This window comes from Lycium ferocissimum, chromosome 9 (genome assembly GCF_029784015.1).
Source record: "Lycium ferocissimum isolate CSIRO_LF1 chromosome 9, AGI_CSIRO_Lferr_CH_V1, whole genome shotgun sequence".
NCBI lineage: Eukaryota > Viridiplantae > Streptophyta > Magnoliopsida > Solanales > Solanaceae > Lycium > Lycium ferocissimum.
The window spans coordinates 52908875-52923900 of NC_081350.1; the positions used below are offsets into that span (position 1 = coordinate 52908875).

The window sequence follows — 15026 nt, forward strand, 5'->3', positions numbered from 1 at the left end:
GAATGATATTTAGGGTATATTTTATATAAATTTATCCGTAATATTTGAGTACAAAGGGTAAATATATATATATATATGTGTGTGTGTGTGTGTGAATTTTGAGAGTTACATAATTCAATTTTGACTGTAAATTCAAGCATTAAATCTTTAAGTTTTTGAAATAAAATTTACATATTTAGAAATTTCGTGAAAAGTGTTATAAGTCATAAAAATTAGTAATTCAAAATATTTAATAAATATATGAAAAATTAGATAAAAATACTTATTTAAATCTCAAAATCTAAAAGGTGTTACATAAATTTAGAGGAGGGAGTATTATACTATCATTCAAACATGTCTTTCATAAATTAAGGTATTTTTAAAGACGATGGGACCGAATCTCTGCATCTTTTTCATGGAAGAAACAAAGTATCTAATCCTATTTTCAAGAACACTCCACACCTTCCTACTGATGACACATCTTGCTTTACCGCGTTATAAAAAAAAAAAATTCAAACCAAATGAAAATTAATAAATTAATGCGCAGCCGACTCCAACTCCCACTAAACACAGCAAGATCTCGTGATAATAATAATAATAATAATAATAATAATATATAGTATTGTATACTATAGTGATGTTGTGTAGATACTTTAGCACCATTAGTAAGAATGTCTGTAAAAACTTTTCTCCCTTTCTTTATCATCCTGATCTTCTCTGGTGCTGTTTACGGCCGCTTTATTAGCGACTCGTCCAGTAGTCTAATATCTGATGGAGTTCACAGCGGTAAGGAAAATATTTGATTGATAGAGTCATAAATTCTTTAAATGATCCATGCTTTTGAAAATAGCTATACTCTCTTTGTCTCAATTTATGTGATAGTTTTTGCTTTTCGAGATTCAAACAACATAGAACTTTTATTTTGTCACCACCTAATTGAGACAGAGAGAGCATGGCTATTTTTATGAAATCTTCACAAACTTTCAACTTCAACTTCAAATCCCAAATTCTCCAAAAAGTAGGAGTTAGGATTCCAAATTGTGATTTCTTTTTTTTTAAAATGTAAAACTTGACCGATATGTTTATATATTTTTTTAAAAAGATCCATCATTTTAAATTTTGCAAAAAATTATTCATGCTTGGCTCAAAAAAATTGTCCATACCATATGGAAGGATTATGGTATTAAAGAATAGCTAATTACAACTATTATTGATTTTTTGGACAAATGAATCTTTGTCAAGTTATGTGTATTTGAAAGTTTGTAATAACATGTAATTGCAAATATTTATTTATAAAAGAAACATGGACATATGCGATTTATTAATGCGGCGCCATAGTATATACCGTTACCTTGTTGATGAACCGTGGTTTGCTCCTTTGCTCCTTTAGTAAGATTGTATAAGAGTAGGGAAGTTTGATATTTTTGACGAATTGTGGGCTTTTCATGTTTATGAGAAAAAATACTAACATAAGAAATCCAAATTGCATGTCAATAACAAAAACAACAAAATCCAAATAAAATTTCAAGTTTTCAACTTCAAATCAACATGATTTCAAATCACTTATGTCCCAACAGGCCCTTAAAATATTGAGTTAATCTAAAATAATTTAGCTTTAAAGTTTAGTCAATTTGACTCTCGAAAAACGAAAAGTATCACATAAATGAGATGGAGGGAGTAGTAGAAAACCTACATTAACTAGAAACAGGAAAATTTATTCCTAAATAAATTTGACTATAGGACCTCGTTAGACATGAATTAAAATATCAAATCCTAACAATTTTGATTTCCTACAAGTTTGAATTATTTTTTCCAGCAGGGATCGGTCGGGACTCAGAAGTTCTCCGGCTGGACCGGAGTTATGCTGGCGCCGAGGAGAGTTGTGAACAGAGTTATGGATTTCTGCCTTGCACTAAAACTGCTCTCGGAAATGTTTTTCTCATTTTAGTCTATGGTTACCTTATGTTCCTTGCTGCTACCTATCTGTCTTCTGGTAGTGAACTGCTGCTGGAGATTTTAGGGCCAGGTCTTATCGGTGGACTATTCCTTCCTGTGCTTGGTGCTCTTCCTGATGCTATGCTCATTCTCGGTACGATTATTCATCTCTCATTTGGTTCACTAATTGACTTATAAAACTTTATTACACTATCAGTGCAGTTAATCAGTTTGTTTTACTTGTTTTTGTTTTGATGCTCCTATTTTTTTTAGTGTTTTTTAACCTTTTGAGCTTTGAGGACGTTGAACGGCTTAAAGGAAATGAGTCACCACAAGAGACGGTTTTTCTTATTTACAAGAGACGGAATTGAGATCCGATTTTCTTTTTAACCTTTCAAGTAATAATTACCGGGTAATAATTTTTAGAAAATAGAAGTCTGATGTTAAATTTTGCAATTGAATACGTGGTTTGAGCCAAATAGCACTTTGCAGTTACCTCTATGAGTTTTGTTTTTAGCATTATAATTTTGTGTAGTAAAATTATTTAGCTCGAAGTTATCTAATCATTACCCTACATAGCGCTTAACATCCTGGACCAGCTTTTAGGCTGCAAACTGATGGAGAGAAATACTGGCATGCGAAAAATATTGGCATGCACTTGTTTGTCAATATCAATTATTTTCCACCTTAGAACCTACAATAAAGTAGTTTTAGGCCTTTATCTACCAGAGTTCAAGCTTTGATAAAAAATTAAGCCAGTCCTTAGGATCCGTATGCGCCGAAGCACTGTTCAAAACTTATAACATGAGTCCTTGATCTTGAGGGGAAAAAATGAAGTGAAAATAACTTAATAATGAGTAAGAATCACTTCTCACTCATGTTCAAGATCTAGTATGCCAACTGAAATTAAGGGATAAGAGGATTGATGCAATCATATTTGATTAAGAAATAGTGCATAAGAGTTTTTACTATGAGTAAATTTCACTTTGTCCCCTAGTTTGCAACACCTAATTCTATAACTTTGGCCTAGTAGTAAGAGCGAAGTTTTTGATGTGTGGGTTATGCGCACGTTATAGCTTTGTACCTGGCTGCAAACAAGAGCCTGTATTTTGTTTTGTTGATGAAGTAAATGGTTCCATTTCTGGCATCAAGAAGATGCAAGTAGTTACAAAAGAGTGAGCAAAGTAACTAAGTTGCTCCATTACAATTTTCAATCTGAGGCCTAGGAGCTAACAAAGTTAAAAAAGGTGATGCAAGTAGTTACAGAAGAGTGAGCAATAAGTAACTAAGTAGCTCCACTACAAATATCAAGTTAAGTTTAAGGAGCTAGCAAAGTTCCAAAAGTTGGCTGAGGAGTCTATAGGAGACAAATAAACCCAACTATACAGATACATAAGACATCTAGCAAGAGCCTGGTATTAGGTGGAGAAGAGTAAAGGGGCGGGCCCATTATCCATTGAGTTATGAACCGTTCGCCACTGGCCCTCGTGAATTTATTGGTCATTAAAAAAATGTTAACCTGGATGCCTGCTATATCATTTGAATTGAAACCATATAGTACAAGCCATGATGTACTTTCACAAATTTCTCATTTCTTTGAACTTCATTGTTTCAGTATCAGGGATATCTGGAAGTACTGCAGCTGCTCAGAGCCAGGTCTCCGTCGGAATGGGCTTATTAGCCGGGTCGACTGTTATGCTTATTACTGTTATTTGGGGAACCTGTTGCATTGTTGGCAAGTGTGACATACAAAATTCTGTTGCTGTAGACATGAAAGACACTAAAGGATTCAGCTTGACTGGTTTGCCACTTAACTCTTAGAATATGTGCACAGGATCATGTACAAGTTCCTTCTTGTTATTTCCTCTTTTTGTCTTTTCTGCAATATATTGCCATATACCACTTTCTGCTATTCGTTCTGCCTGTGCCTTTGTATATATTAAATCTACTCTCACCTTTGAAATCATTGGGACATAAGGAGGATGTGTGAAAGGATTTTTTTAAAGGATTCTGGACTCTAAGGCAAGACAAAGAACTCGAGCTCGTTTTCTTGTAGAAATGCTGATCTCCAATAGTTAAGATTAGAATATGATCTTTGTCGAGAGAGTTCGTTGGTTACACGTGTGTGGCGGAATGCAGTGTGGGATCTCAGAAAAACTTGTCTACCATATGATTACTAATAATAATATTACACGGACTAAATATAAATATTTAGCTCATAGCACCTGGCTCTCATGGCCACTAGGGGAGCGGTGAAGAGCAAAAATTTGGGGCTCGAAATATCTTTGATGACAGCATACTTGTTCCAATTTACTTAACTGGTCCGTGAAATTTGTTGGTGCTTTGCCATATTATTTCCATACAGTTTACAGCATCAGTAACTTGTGCTTATGCAAGTGATATTCCTGCTAGTATTTGTTAGATTTTGTGTATCAAGATGCTTCTACTCAGTGAGTATCTGTCAATGTAGGTTCTGGTGTTAGTACTGACATCTGGACAAGCCATGCTGCAATGATAATGGCCGTGTCTGTAACTCCATTTCTTGTTGTCCAATTGCCACAGCTCCTCCATTCAACTTCAGGAAGACATTTAGCTGTCTTGATGGCTCTTATCATTTCACTTACACTGCTTGTTTCTTATTGCGTCTATCAGGTACGGTTGACATTTCCCATGTGTTTTTCTCTTTTATTCACTGTGGGTAATCTCTTTTTCTTTCAAACTGCTAGATATCATCTGCAGAGATCTGCCTTGCCGGCACTTTGTGGAGATAAATATCTTTTTTTACAGTTTTGAACTGAATTTTCAAATCGGCAATAACAATGTTGCCCCATAATTGACCGTGCTCTAAGTAGTTTTTATCCCTGCATAGCCTGGATAACATAATTTCCTTATAACCACCTGAGTTCAAGTTGAACTTGTGTCAGAAGACAACCTGATGACTACTCTACACCTCTTCCTCTCCCAAAAAGAAGAAACGAATGAAGATAAATCTTTCTCATCCCATTTACTAGGCGGTTAAATAGTTTCAATATTTTACAGTTGGAATCATGAGGCTGTTTCTTGTCTTCTTTTTATGAAGCAAAGTCGTTCTGAACTTCTCTTTATCGTTTAACGCAGGTCTTTCAGCCTTGGATACAAAGTAGACGACTGGCTTATATAAAACATAAGCATGTTATATCAGGAGTTTTGAAACGTTTAAGAATGCGAGCATTGGGGAGGCTTTGCACGGACCAGGGAGCACCAAATGTAGAAGTTCTAGAAAAGTAAGTTTGAACTGCTTTCTAGTTTCTGCACAGATTGTTTTTAGAATGCCGATCAATGTGATGAAGGATTGTGTGACAGGCTATTCAAGGCAATTGATGAAAATGGTGATGGATATCTTTCCCGCGGTGAATTAAAAGCTCTGGTAGTAGGAATGCGTCTTGAAGAGATAAATTTAAATGAGTGTGATGCTGTAGAAAAGCTGATGAAAGACTTCGATACTTCTCATGATCAACGAGTTCAACTGTCTGAATTCATTGCCGGAGTTTCAAAGTGGCTTAATGAGGCCAGAGGTTCCAAGGTTCCTTCTCCTGAAGCTGGTCCTGATACAGTGAAGTACCTCGGTGATTTGCATGAGGTTTGTTGAGTGTTGATGACCTCTTTTAGATAGTTCATTTCCACGAGTATAGTGATAAAATGTAGATGTGCTTGCAGGAAACAAGGAGAGAACACTATTTCTTAGGGGATCAAAGTGACGAAAATGTTGAGGCTGTTGAGAATCCCAGATCAATTACAATTAAGGCAGTTCTATTGCTGTTGCTGGGCACTGTCATTGCTGCCGTGTTTGCTGATCCCCTGGTGGATGCTGTCAATAATTTCTCAAGTGCCACAAGCATTCCGTCTTTCTTCATCTCATTCATTGCGTTGCCATTGGCAACCAACTCCAGTGAGGCAGTGTCGGCTATTATCTTTGCTAGCCGGAAAAAGTTGAGATCTGCATCATTAACATTTTCTGAGGTTTGTTTTCTAATGCAAGCTTTTGTGCTGTCTTGTAGTACCAATTGTGCTTTTTTCTACCCATTACTTGCGTCAATGAACCTGGGAGATCATTAATGAAAATTAGAAGGCGGACTTGATCCGAGGTTTCCCAATTTGTAAAATCCCTTAGGGTCATTCTATATGCAGGGTGAGATAAAGAAGGGGTACATGGTTGGAGGTGATTTGATGTAGGACGGTTGTTCCTCTGACCCTTTTGGTAAAACATCAGATAAGGATAGATATCCCATTATTAATCTTGTCTCTTGTTTTTGGTGTGTTACCAGATGAAAACTTATGAACCTTCGCTACAAACTCCTCGCCTCTTTTCTACTAGCACAAATTTGCTATTAACTTGCTTAAAGTTGCATTTCATCCTTTACAAATTTGTTTGACATGAACCGTTGTAGGATCCACTTGATATAAGAACAAGCGATAATTACATCTTAATCCCAAGCTATTTAGGAATGAACTATATTAACCCTCAATATACATTTCGCTCTATTTCAATCTCTTTTGTTTCAATAATCAATAATTTAGGTTTGAGCGGTTTGATCTCTTGTATAACTGATACAATTCTAGTATTGATAACATCTGTGATGGTACCTTGCAGTTGTATGGAGCAGTGACTATGAACAATCTCCTTTGTCTATCCGTCTTCCTTGCTCTCGTCTACATCAGAGGATTGACATGGGATTTCTCGTCTGAAGTGCTGGTTATTCTAATTGTTTGTGTTGTCATGGGGGTCTTTGCAAGCGTCCGTAGAACATTTCCCCTGTGGACTTCTTTTCTAGCTTTTCTACTTTATCCCTTCTCTCTTGTACTTGTATACGTTCTCGACTACAAATTCGGTTGGTCTTAGATCCTTTTGGTTGAATTTGTATATTTTTAGCTACGCCGCACTTAAGTTGCTCTTTGACTCTGCTAGAACTTCATTAACTTGGGAGTTGAGACGATTTGGTTGTGTATAATTTGTACTTGTAATTTCCAAGTGCTGTTTATTGGGTAAAGCTTTTCAAAGTTCCATCTAGTCAACCATATGATTAATGCAAGAGCAAACTGCTTCTGCATTTCCATTTCTCTCTTTTTTATATAATTTGCTGTTTTGCACACCTATAATTCCGCTTTTCTGCTATTATGTCTTAGCTTTTAGTAGTAAAGGAGGTAAAAGAAGATTGGAATTTTTACTTTTTGCTCTTCAAACATTCGCTTAAATTTTTGCTGGCTTCTTTTTATTCGATCTCTCCTCCGACCCACTCCCCCCAAAAGAAAAAAGGGATAGTTTCAATAACATACAATCCAACATAAAATATTATATCCACGTAGTCATATTTTGTAATTTACATTTGCATTGCTAACTTTTCTTTTCAACAGTCTTTATACATACGATATATAACATTATACGCTTACTGTAGATAATGTATCAACCTTATATAAAAGTGTATAATAATGTATAAAAAGGCCATTTCGGATAAATATTTTTCACATCGACATAGTGTTATTTTCTCAACCAAAACAAAAAGAAAAGGTTCCCAAATGTTTCAAATCGCCACTAAGCTGAATCTGTTTCAATTGGCGACAGCAACTGCACTTTCAGTTTGAGAAAATGTCATTGTTCGAGGGCACCTTTAATGATTCAAACACAAGACTACGGCTCCTTTTCTTCCTTCGACTCATAATTATAATTGGCGTAACACATGTTTTATTTTTCGACTTAATTAAGGATATATCTGTCAGTGTGACTACTATTTGAAGCCGGCATGATTACTCATCCGCGATGAAAGCAAGGAGGCTACTCTTGACCCCGCTCGAATTCAAGACTTCTGATTAGAGGAATCATCGGGAGCGTTACAATGGAATTTGTGGTGTAAAGCCAAACCTTAATGAAAGATTTTGAATATATAGTATTCGTTTCTATTTTATATCTTTTAATTTGATTCCAAAGTTTAAGGATCTAACTTGGATCTGGTATTCTTAAACCAATTGTGCTTACAATATATTAAACTTTGCAACCCACAACACTAGTTACTATTTGATTTGATTGTGATTGTAATAGCTGTAGAAATTTCGTTAAATTCTCTAATCTCACATCTTTCCTTTCTTCTCCTAGTTATTGCATTTTCTGCCTTGTCTGACATCACTATTTGTGAAAGACTAACTACTTAAACTCTTATTACATATCAAAACTCTTCAAAAATTTGTACATCACTATAGAAGTCGTAGTTAACACTATTTTTTTTTTTTTTTTTTTTTTTTGAAACATAATACAACAAGACCCGTTGTGGTGATACCGACATACTAAACTCATGACTCTTACAAACTCTAACTCGACTCTCTACATATTCCATCTTTTCTAATTCTTCTTCTAGCTAGCTTCATTGCATTTTCTTCCGCGCGTTGAAACGCACTTCGCATCACTATTTTGTGCATGAATAATAACATACTTATAACTTAAAAACGTATCGTAACCCACTAAAGGAATGACTAACAATTAGAACATATCATCGGGATAACCCGTGTGTCCGAGTGCCCCACAGGGCGGATGCCATGCATGCTAAGTCGCCTTTGAAAAACATTTCTGTTCATATATATATATAAAACATAACATGGTATATCTTCCATTTAACCATCTTATATATGTCCCGCGTTGATATCATGATTCTGTACCGTGTGCAACCCCGGCGTCTATAGTGCTCCCATCTTCCCCATATACATATATATACATATACATGTACCAGTAGCATGCAAGGGAGCCCAAAGAAAGCTATAACTCTATCGATGACGTAAGGTCGGTAACCTCCGATTTTATTATGGATTTATCTCACCTTGAAAGAATTAGTAATAAGGCGAGACTATCAATGGAGAGTAACTTCATGAGAAATCATAGGACAGGATCATAAGACATCATTTCATTTACTTTAAAACCTTTGAAAATAGTCATTATTCAAAAATAGCTTAACGTTTCATATATATTCGTAGTAAGAACATATCCTTGGCGTTCTCATCATAGACTTCTGACATATCCGGCGTCATCATTATCATCATATCATCATAGAGCCATAGTCGTCGTTTTCGTCCTTAAGACAATAAAAACTTGGTTTTTAGAGAAAAATGAATATTTTGAAAAACACTTGTAAACTTTTAGGAAAGAAAATCATACATTGGGGTCAAGAGTTTAGTTAAAACATCTCGGCGGATAATAACCAAGGACTTTCATTGACTATAGTACGGAAATAAGCCTAATGGAACAATAGGAGGGAATTCGGGAACAGTGGGCCCACCTCGGATCAAGTGAGGTGGTACACATGCTTTACGTATAATACATTTCATGACATTACTTATGAGGGTTCTAAGATAGCCGGATGTTATCCATGCAAGTTCTAGGTGTTTAGGAAACTTTTTCAACGTTTCACACAATTTCTAGTTCAATTCTAAATGAATAGTACAGTTTCAATCTCGTTTCTAGGAAAGGAATCTTCCCCCGAGGCCCGTGTTCAAGCCTACTACATCTAAGACATGCCAAAGAACTAATATAAGTCTTAGATACCTTTTCCGACTCCAAATCCAAGAAATCCACCAAAATCTACAATTTGGTCATTACCAAACATTGAAGGTTGATTCTTAAAATAACACTTCAAATTTCGCATTACTCCATCCCACCAAGTTCAACTTGGTCAATTTCAATCAACAACCATCCCGTTCAACCCGAAACCATTCACAACAATGCCAACAATCATTCTAGCAACACCTCAATATTCAATTCGCATTTTTACATCATGTTCCAACAAGTTAATCTGTACATTCATCCAACACCTTCCATTTTAAATTGTATCAACAATTCCATACATTGGCGACATTATTCTCAATAAAATATAACAAGGTCATATTGATTTTCAAATCAGTTCAACTTGATCATTAACTTTCATTTTACATCGTCAAATTCATACCAACCAAAATAGTCAATCCATTTCTCACAACCAAACAGGAACATCAACATATACATTCTCAAAGTTTCATTCATTTTCTAAATTACAACAACACACAAACATATTGAAAACTAATTCATCATCCTAATACCTCTACATGCACACGGCCAAGCACACCCACACGAACATTTCTATTTTGACTTTCATTCACTTCCATACTTCACAACATACACAAATCATCTTTAACATATGAAGAATAAGATTGAACCATAACAAACTTCTACTCGTTCAAAACAATAGTTTTCTTCTTCCAACAACTCCTCCACGTCGTAAAGGACCTTCTAATTAGTAGGAAAACAAGAAGAAACTAATTTTTCCATGATCATTTGCCATGGCTGAATTCACCCATTTGACTCTCTCTCTCTTTTTTCTTTGTTTCTTTCTTTCTTTCTTTCTCTCCACTCTTCTAACTAAAAGATGACCAACTATATATATATATATATATATATATATATATATATATATATATAGCCTCCATAAGCATATGATCTCCCCTCTTTTCTAGAAATTTCATCTTTTTTCTTGAATTTTCTCAAAATAAACTAAGAAGACCAATTGTCTTCTTATTAAGCTTTTGCCCACACATATATATAATTAGTCCCCATCAAATAAAATGTGGACATATAATTATGTGCCACACGTAACATGGCCCCTTCCAAGATTTTCAAGACTTCTTGTGAAATTCCCATTTTACCCTTATTCCATAGTATTTCCATGAACCCTTTTCCGAATTTTCCTTTTTACCCTTAACCTTTCTCATTATTTCCATAATCCATAAATAATGCTCATAACCTACTAATGTGTGTGTGTGTAAATAATTTTAGAACATAGTCTTGTCCTTAACTTCTCGCCATTAACTCGGATATTCAAATGTACAAAATGCTAAAAATTTGTGAAAGACTAACTACTTAAACTTGGCAGCTCACTATACTAGTTACTATTTGATTTGATTGTGATAGTAATAGCGGTAGAAACTCAACTCTCTAATCTTCCATCTTTTCTTTCTTCTCCTAGTCATTGCATTTTCTGCTTCGTCTGGCATCACTATTTTGTGCAAACTAACTACTTAAACTTGTTCAACCCACTATACTAGTTACTATTTGATTTGATTGTGATAGTAATAGCTGTAGAAACTCCGTCAAATTCTCTAATCTTCCTATCTTTTTTTTTCTTCTCCTAGTCATTGCATTTTCTGCCTCGTCTGACATCATTATTTGTGAAAGACAAACTACTTAAACCTAACCCACTATACTAGTTAATATTTGATTTGATTGTGAGAATAATAGCTGTAGAAACTCTGTCAAACTCTCTAATCTTCCCATTCTTTTCTTTTTTCTTCTAGTCATTGCATTTTCTGCCTTGTCTGACATCACTATTTGTGAAGGATTAACTACTTAAACTTAGCAACCCACTATACTAATTACTATTTGATTTAATTGTGATACTAATAACTGTAGAAACTCCGGCAAACTCTCTAATCTTCCCATCTTTTCTTTCTTCTCCTAGTCATTGCATTTTTTGCCTCATCTGGCATCACTATTTTGTGAAAACTAGTTACTTAAACTAGGCAACCCACTATACTAGTTACTATTTGATTGATTGTAATAGTAATAGCTGTAGAAACTCCTTCAAACTCTCTAATATTCTCATTTTTTCTTTCTTCTCCTAGTCATAGCATTTTCTACTTTTATTTTACTTTTCCCAGTCCCCTATAACCAAATTAAATCTCCTCTATACATTTTCTCTTCATTTCTTCACCCCTAATCCCTCCCAACTTTATTAACCCCTAACCTCTTCCTACCCCCGTGAACCTGTGAGCCATAATTTACTAGGTAAGTGCGTAGACCTAGCGGATACAATCCTTATCATATGTAGTATTAGTAATATTCTTATGTCAAAAAAAATAGTAACATATTTCTAAATTTAGAAAATAATTTTAATTTAACCGTTTTATTTTATTCTAGTTTAGTGTACGCGCACCTCATTTGACAACAAACATTACAAAAAAAAAATATGGACTTAGCTACAAACTTCGTCAGTAATCAGTTGCTAAATAGCTCGTAGTTTTTTTATTTTATTTTTATTTTTTTTATTTTTTATAATTCGTTACTAATCCATCGTTAATAGAAATATAGAATTAGCGACCAATTTTACTGTTTAACTTTTCGTCGATAATTCATGTTTATTTAGTAGTGAAATAACTTAATATATAAAAGAATATTGAGAGTTTTCAAACAAAATAATGACAATTCACTTAGAATATATTTCATTTTATACTATTTCATCATTGTTACTTTAAATTTGCATTTTACCAATTCGACCTTTAACATTATATTATAATCGAATTTGCTTTATTTCCAATATCGTTCACCACTAATATTTTCTTATTTAACAAATCTCTATACTTAGGAGTTCTTTCAATTTGAAAAATAAATTTACTAATGTAAGGAATTTGAAAAAAAATAAAATTGAATTTAGCGACGGATTTTATTGTTTAGCTACATAATTTGCCAGTCGCTAATTTCTAATTTTTTTCCTTTTTTCTATAGTTTTTGGATTTACATGTTATATATAAGCTAATCTAATCTTATAACCAGACGTCGTGTACATGCCATTCCTCTCTTTATCTTGTTGGAGAAATTTTTGTAATCACCCTGAATGGTCTGGCAGTGACTGGATTCTAGATTGCTTTCTTGATGAGAGTAAACTATCAAACACTCATTTCTCACCAAATTTTCATTTTCATGGGTCCTATTTGTCGTTGGTTAGGGTCTTTCATAAACAACCTCTCTACCTCCCAAGAAATAAGGACAATTTTTCACTTGGTATGTTGTTGTTGTTGTTGTCACTCAACCAAAAAAAAAAAAAAAAAAAAAAAAAAAGAATCCTCAACCTAAATATATATAAAGAACATACACGTTGATAAAATCTAATTGTCAATAGAACTCTAAACCTATAATGTATCCTAATTGGTAGCAAAATCCTGATCAAAGAAAAAATTGAAAGAATCCTGAATAAACCATAATTTTTTTTTTTTTTTTTTGTAATTTTCCTTTGTAATTATTTCTTGTTTACAAATATATTATATTGAATAAATCAAATAAGAAAAAATTTAATAATCTAATTTTTAGTTTATTTCAAAGTCCTAAATTTTAGGAGAATTATTGAATGATTATTAAAATATTTGCCAAAGTCAAAAAGGACTCCAAAAAATAACGTGGTTTTTTACTTTTCCAAAAAAAGAAAATAAGTGAAATAAAAAAAATTAAAATAATTTGAGTAAAATAAATGACCTATTGTACTTTTAAAAAAGGGCATTGAAATGTTGATTGAACTTTTCTTTTAAAAATCTAATAGACAAAATTGTCATTTACTATATTTACTCAAATTATTATTAATTATCTTTCTAATATTTCACCTATTTTATTTTTTGGGAAAGTAAAGAACTCACCGTTATTTTTGGAGTCCTCTTTTCACTTTGCCAAATATTTTAATAGTCAGACTTTGAAATCAACTAAAAATTAGATTATTATATCTTTCCTTATTTGATTTATTCAATATAATATGTCTGTAAAAAAGAAGTACTAACAAAGGAAATTCACATCAAAAGAAGTATCTTTTGTGTGGAAAAAATAAAAAACTATCGTTTGCATGCTTTAGGTTTGGGATTCTTAATTCTTATGTAAACAAAGCTAATTACGCATCGATAACCACATATAAATAAACTAAAATAACATCAAATACAACAAAAATAAATTACGATCACATACAAGTTATATATCAATCATTATTGTTCATTCAAATGCAGAGTGGATTAGGAAAAGACGGATAAACTTAGAAATCATATTAAATGAGTACGTAATAGAGATTGAAGATCTGATTATTAGGGAAGGTTAAAAAAAGATTTTCACACTCAAATTTATAAATGACTTGCCAAAAAAAAAAAAAATTATAGAGGAAACAATGAATGACCTTTATTGATTTGCTTGCAACAAATAGCATGACTTGTTTTTGCATCAAAAAGTCATAAGCTGAGAGACAAAACTTCAATTGATTAAAATTGAAAATATCATGCTCAATGAAAATATAAAGTTCAATCTACTTATTATTACAACTCAAAACAAAAGATGAATTACCTCTAAAAAAAATAGCAAATTTTTGGATATGCGTTCTACTAATAATGGTGAGAATTATGTGCTTAACGAAATCCTATAGAAGAGTTTAGTGATATGATAAGTGGTGATTTCACCACTTATTCTAGTCTCTTTATCTTTATTTTTGTATCCTTTATTGATAATATGAGGCTATTTATGGTGTGTATTGCTATTCTCTCAGTTACATTGAGTTATAAAGAGAATTGGGATCAAATCAAGTGAAAAACAAGTCAAAAACAGGCCAAATTGAAGAAATCGCAAAAACCTGAAATTTGAAAAACGGAATAAATCCCAAACTTATGGGGTTGTTTTGTTATTTTGATGTGAGAAAATTGGGCAACTATAAAAGCAAGACTTGGGCAAAATATCTATCATATTTGGCCATATTTACAAGCTTGGAGAGCTAGGGTCTTTGCATCCACACTTAGGGATTGAAGATTTGAAGATTTTGATAAGAAATTTCTTAATCCTTTACTCGCAATTCCTTGCATTGTATATCTAAGTGTGTAGAATTTTTTTCCATCACTTAATCTTGTTTATGAAAATATTCATTTGCAAAGTTGGATGAAATCTCTTGATGCTTATGTATTGAATGATTTTTATTTCTAAGTTAATGTTTTTTCTATCAACTCTAATAGCTCTTAATGGTTGCAAACATTATTTGTGCCTAAATCTTTTACTTTACAAAATAGTTTTTGGGTCATTAAATCCATCTAATAACTTTTAGAGATAGGATAGTTAACTTGAGGTTGAATTGAATGTGTTTTAATCACAAATTTATGAGATTTTAAAAATCTATTAACATAAACCCGGGTACGGATCATTACTTTCTCTTGTTTTACTTTCAAGTTATGACCATTTTACTTAAAAAATTAACTTAGTTGGTAATAATTCCTTACTTGTTTAAATCGTTTTATATTGTTAAATCAAAACCATTAAAAATTATAAACCCTTG

The 15026-nt window shown here is 33.1% G+C and overlaps 1 protein-coding gene across 2 annotated transcripts; it reads left to right on the plus strand.

Annotated features, from left to right (window-relative positions):
• Positions 1-417: 417 nt before the first annotated feature.
• Positions 418-7009, plus strand: LOC132031275 (sodium/calcium exchanger NCL-like). Of its 2 annotated transcripts, none has more exons than XM_059421174.1 (8): positions 418-765; positions 1796-2068; positions 3530-3715; positions 4385-4566; positions 5032-5177; positions 5257-5533; positions 5611-5913; positions 6545-7009. In XM_059421174.1, the coding sequence occupies exons 1-8, from the start codon at positions 651-653 to the stop codon at positions 6791-6793; spliced, it is 1731 nt and encodes a 576-aa protein (XP_059277157.1). In that variant the 5' UTR covers positions 418-650; the 3' UTR covers positions 6794-7009. The 2 variants fall into 2 exon arrangements, with proteins under 2 accessions (XP_059277157.1, XP_059277158.1); XM_059421175.1 differs by having other exon boundaries at positions 1799-2068.
• Positions 7010-15026: the final 8017 nt, after the last annotated feature.

Coding starts and splice junctions, on each gene's coding strand:
- LOC132031275 (XM_059421174.1), top strand. CDS start 651: ATGTCTGTAAAAACTTTTCTCCCTTTCTTTATCATCCTGATCTTCTCT. Junction 766..1,795: donor ATCTGATGGAGTTCACAGCG/GTAAGGAAAATA, acceptor TATTTTTTCCAG/CAGGGATCGGTCGGGACTCA. Junction 2,069..3,529: donor TGATGCTATGCTCATTCTCG/GTACGATTATTC, acceptor TCATTGTTTCAG/TATCAGGGATATCTGGAAGT.